This window comes from Lepidothrix coronata, unplaced genomic scaffold (assembly GCF_001604755.1).
Source record: "Lepidothrix coronata isolate B3197 unplaced genomic scaffold, Lepidothrix_coronata-1.0 Scaffold90, whole genome shotgun sequence".
NCBI lineage: Eukaryota > Metazoa > Chordata > Aves > Passeriformes > Pipridae > Lepidothrix > Lepidothrix coronata.
Genome location: NW_016690270.1, coordinates 1960165 through 1965752, shown reverse-complemented (window position 1 = coordinate 1965752; position 5588 = coordinate 1960165). Strand labels below are relative to the sequence as shown.

At 41.1% G+C, this 5588-nt stretch overlaps 1 protein-coding gene across 1 annotated transcript in view; it reads right to left on the bottom strand.

Moving 5' to 3' along the window:
• The window catches only part of TRIM33 (tripartite motif containing 33), a 35185-nt gene continuing 29597 nt past the window's right edge, over positions 1-5588 (bottom strand). The window contains exon 18 of the mRNA XM_017821427.1: positions 1-5055. Coding sequence (XP_017676916.1) covers positions 4794-5055 — 262 coding nt within the window. The 3' untranslated portion in view covers positions 1-4793. The remainder of the gene's footprint in view (positions 5056-5588) is intronic.

Here is a 5588-nt window from a genome sequence, read left to right as displayed (position 1 = left end):
GATTTAATAGAAATAACCAAACCAAAATAGGTCTCAAACAATGCTTTAAACTGAGCTAATACAACTTCTACAGCACATTCCAGAGCACTTAACAAGAGATATTTACAGGCAGCTAAAGTATTAAATAACCAGGGAAAGAAAAATTTCATTTTTGTAATTACACACCAGCAAAAACCACAGGAACAGAACAATTAGAAACGATACCTTTTTTAAAAAAAAAGTTAAATATGGTGATTCAGATAATACAATATCACAGAAACAGCACTTGGTTTTTTGAAGAATCATATCAAAAGATGAGCCAAGTCTACTATGTGCAAAAAAGAACCAGTTCCAATACTGGAAGCATTGAAGAATCCAAGAATGCCATGAATTTAACCCTTCCAGGAGTACGTTTACATGGAAAACAAGCTTTGAACTGCACAAATCTGTATAGGATTATATACATGTGTCATGGTGTTCTGAACCTAAAAATCCCCCCCTCTGCAGGCCAGCAGAGGTGTCAGGGGAGGTCACTCCAGACTGAATCCTGCAACGAGTCCAGCTTACAAAGTATTTCAGTACCTCTCCTTGGAGAAATTCCATAAATTCCATAAATCCTAAAGACAGCAGCCTCAAGCTGTGAGATCACTCGACAGAAAGGGCCAAAACTGCATTTCAGACATTTTACAGTTCACTTATAACAAAGATTCCCAAATTAACTGTGATTTTGGAAAGATAATTCAATCCTGATACATTAGCAAGCATAGAAAGTAGGATCCCCACAAGCAAGCTGGAAGTAGATGGAAGAGTTTCTTTACCTACACTTTGAGAAGATAAAATAAATCACATACCCAAAGATACAATCTGTATGTTCCATCTGAAATATGTCTATGCAAACGGTGGCATAAACATTTTTATTTTAAAGAAGTACCTCCATTATTTGCTCAAACACCTACTTCTTAAAAAAAACCATGGAACTTCCCCCGATTTTTAAAATAAAATGCCACACTATACTGTCAATAACTGCTGCACACTCTGTTTTTAAAAGCTAGGCTTGGTGATATGCATACAAACTTCCCTATAAAATCACTACCCAAAGGAAAGGATTCCTGTCACGCTGACAGGCAGCAGACAAAGCACTTTTATTGCTTTTTTCCAAGGAAGAGATTAAGAAAAACAATGAAAAGCCAACTGGAAAAGCCAACACCATACACAGAGCTTCAAAATACTGCTGCCACAACCCAAACCTTTCGAGGTCAGCCAACAAACCAGGTGATGAAAGAGAAATTTAGGCTCATTTTAAGGACTTGAGCTCCAGTGCCTTGCAGAAATGTTTATAAAACATTTCACTGAGCCAGCACAAAGTGTGTGACAGTCAAGTGCCACAAGGACCAGCAGTGGTGACGTCCCACACAGAGGAACAGCCTCTCCACTGAATTGAGCATTTCTGTTTGCAGAACTCAGGGGGAACATCCTTTTTTTTGGATAATAACTCTGCCTTCTTACACCCCAGGCCACTTATTCAGGGCATATTTAAATAAAAACCCTGAACCCACTCAGCTGGTGGAATTAGCACTAATCACCAGGAATTACATGGACACCTCTGAGGTAACTGAGAAGCCCACACTGTGCACTTTTCACTCCTATTTCAAAAGCAAGTTGCCTTTTACTTCTTTGGATTAACTTAAACCTCAGGGTCATTTACAACAGAAATTGAGACATGAATTTTTACGAGTGTTTTAAACGAGAGCAGAGTTAAACCAAGGGCCAGACCCCTCCTGCCCCCCCGTTGGAGCACTGGGATCACACCAAGGGCCTGGCACTGTCTTTTCCAAGTTTTCCTGATGTAAGTTGTGCTCCAAATCCCCAGGTAAAATCACTCCCACCCCTTGCACACACAGCACCTGGCACAGGGAAGACGCTCCGAGGATCAGTGACTCATTAACACAAACCCCTTAATTTGCTCCTGAACAAGTTACACACAGTGAGGCACCAAAAACTGCTTTCACTGAGCAAACCCTTCCCAGTTCTGTGATGAACACCCAGCCTACAGGATCAGGAAATGGATTAGCAGAGCTTATCTACCCTTTCAAGTATTTTCAAACAGAACTTTGCTGCTTTCAAAACCCTCATTGAATCGTTGCTTTGGGAGTTCCAAAGTGAAGGGGGGGGAAGGAAAAGATTTATAAATAAAAGATACACTTGAGATTTCTTGCACACATTCAAAATTCCACATCATCTGTGGATCCCCACACTGGGGGCCTGGATGGAAGGACCAGTTCTGGAGGGTTCAGTGGGATCTGTGCAGAAGAGCTCGGACTCAGTGAGGCCAAGCTCAGCTTTACTCCTGGGGGGCAGAAGCTGCTGATCTAGAGCTGGACAAGTTTCCTGGCTGTTGTAGGGAGTGAATGACTGGAGAGGCCACCCCAAAAGAGAGGCTGTCCCAAAACATGGAACGTGTGCTCGAGGGCCTGGGTGGGAGGCAGAGGGTCCTGTTCCTGCAGCAGCCGGGGAGCACGAGCCTCCTCCTTCCCCACTCTGCTCCCAGGGGATCCCACCGTGCCCATCCCACGCTCTGGCTCAGGCTGGGGGGCTCTGCAGGATTCAATCCATGGCTGGTGCCCAGGGAACAGTTCAAAAGCTGAGGCCTGGAGGTCCAGAACCCAAAGAGTGTAAGTGCTGTAAAAACGGGGACCCCCGATTGAAGAGAATTCACAAAAATCTTATTTTCATGATGATTTTAATAATATTCCTTTTGCAAAATGAAGCTGAGAAACTAGAAACGCATAAATAGGCAATACACAGAGCCATGAAATGATCCCTTGTCACTACCAGTGTCCTATTCACACACGTCAGCCTTTCTATGGGCAAAGCTTTTGCTCTCTGTCAATTTAAGATGTTGAAATGGAATTCCTTTTTCCTCTTCTTTTCACGTACAAACTGCTAAAAATTAAATTTAAACCATCACTATTGTTAATATCTGAGAAATGGAAAAAACCCCAACCAGTTTAACTGTAACATCTGAGTGAAGAAGTGAGCTTGAAGTCACAAATACCTTCAGTCCACTCATTTTTTTTTTTTGTGAGAGAGGGGGAGTCCCAATGTACAGACTCGGTTCTCATGAAAAGCAACCAGATCTGCAGTTCTTTGCGTAAAGACTGCTGAGAGCACATCTCAAATTTGGTATTGTGCTAAAATATTTCTCTTTACCATTCTGGTAAAGTGTGTACAATGTCACAGGAGTTGCTGAGGACACCAAACCCCCAGGGATTTACCACAGAATTGTTGTATTCACACAAATTATGGCAAATTTAGAGTCTGTCAAACTCGAGCTCATCTGATCACATGAATTCTTCACCTTACTTTAGCAAGAGCAATGTGAAGGCCAGAAATGACATTCATTATTTCTAGTATTGACTTCTGTCAGGAAAGAAAACAACTATTCAAACTATAAATCCTTGTGCTGACCCTGATTTCACAGGGATGAAGGCAGTGTCCAAGGGGAAGGCACAGCAGAGGTGCCTCAAGGCTCACTGAGGGAATTTGGGAAATTGTTCTGTTTTCACTGTTTGACCAGAAACCACTCAAAGCCAAATCCTGGTCTGTGCAAGTGGGTGGACAGATAACCCAAACTCAGACTGATTCCAATCCTTCTGGACATTTTGCTCACAAGCTGCTTCTGAAGAAAAGATCTGAGAAGTAACTCTAAGAAAAATAAGACAGAACCTCAAAATGAATGCAATGTTAGAAATAGCATATATTACAAATCTTTTCTTGATAGGAACAATCAATAAGAATACATATTAGCTTAAAAACAGTTCAGCAAATGTTGCTGATCTGCAAGAAATCTCAATTCACTATTTACAAATAAGACAAAGTGAATACAGGAAATTTTACACATTTGGTAGTTAATATGTTATTGTTTGCCGAGTGGTCTATTAGAAACTGATATTTAGGAAGACTGGAAAAACACCCCAACCAGTTATTACCTCTTCAGTCTATATTTTAAGTACAGAAACTAGAGAATGAATACTGGAAAGAACATTCTGCCTCATCAGGGGGATCAGGGACAGATGACAACGCTGAGACTTCTGCCATGAACTCCATTAAAATGTTCTGGGTACAGGATTTTAATAAATACACCTCATCCTACTGAAAGAGATTGTTGCCACCAGCTTAGCTCCTTCTGCCTGCCAAAAACTCACGTTCCTGCACTTGCCAACTCAGAACAGTTTAATGATATTTTCCTTTTTCCTTTTGCTACACATAAAATGGAGTAAAGAAAGTAAAATGTCAGTAATTGATCGACACAGAAGACCAGTTATTCACAGCTCTGCTGCAATGAGATGACCAAAGCAATGACCAACACACACTTGAGTTCACACAGAGAGGGGATTTCAGGGACTTTGCTCACAGTTTACACTGCAGTGTAATGCAAGATACAGTCACTGTATTGGTCCAGTCCTGCAGAACGTTCTCCTACACAGTCTCAGCTGTACATGGAACATCTCTTATCAAATCTGCTTCTCTTCAACATTTCCTCCACCTCTATCTGTGAGACCAGGATGAGTGTGTCCCCTCCATCAGGAAAAGAAAAGATCAAGGGAAAAAAAAAAAATACAAACCACCAAAAATTTACAATACAGTTTTTTTCCCCTTTTGATGCGAATGTTTTTCTGTACAAGTGTTTTTTGTAATCTAATACTGTTTAAAAAGCTATCAGCTTCTTCAAGATGGCCACTGCAGGCATGATAATATTCCAGGAACACTTAAATAACAGTTTTTACAATAAATTTCAGGTCCATATCATTAGATTACTTTATATGCACTGGTCTCTCATCTGATTTTAGGCGTTTTCTACGTGGTTGTATAAAATCTTCATCGGAGTCCTCAGTTATTTCACCATCATCCTCTTCCTGCTCAAATTCAGGCAAAGGCTGGAAGGTCCTGTCTGGGTAGATCTCTGAAAGTTTATCTTCAAAGTATAATGCAACTGCCTTCCCTGCCTGTGCTACTTCTGAATCAGCCTGTGGATGAAAGAAGACAGGAATATTCACCTGTTGGAAATGCACATCCCTTCACCAAGTGTGCATGGTCTGAAACGCTTACCTTCAAATTAATCTCTTGTGTTTCTGCATAAACTTGAACAACTTTCATCATCTAAAAAGGATACCAGAGTCAAAAAAAATGAAATTATAATCCTTCCTAAAGTTTACCAGATTGCATAGGATTGGATGACTAAAGTCAGCCATAACAACACCACAGTTTGTTATGGGCTGAGCTCTTTAGTTCCCAAACTTAGAGGCAGCAGGTTTAAGACAGTCTTAGGTGGTAAATAAACCTTCAACAAAACACACAACTCTTGCACAAATAAATGGCTCCCAGTCATTTTCTACTCATGACTGCTTTCTTGGTTCTCGATTTCAGTTGCCTAGACATTTCCGTGGAAAGTCTCACTCTGGAGAGAAGTGCTCCAGGAAACTGCTTTCCAGGGGTCTGACCCAACTTGGATTTCTGCTTTTTAAAAGCATTTGGCTTAGAGGCACTAGATATGATGCCACTGTGAGGGGTCAGGGGGACTCAACTTTTGCCATAGGCCAGACAAACTG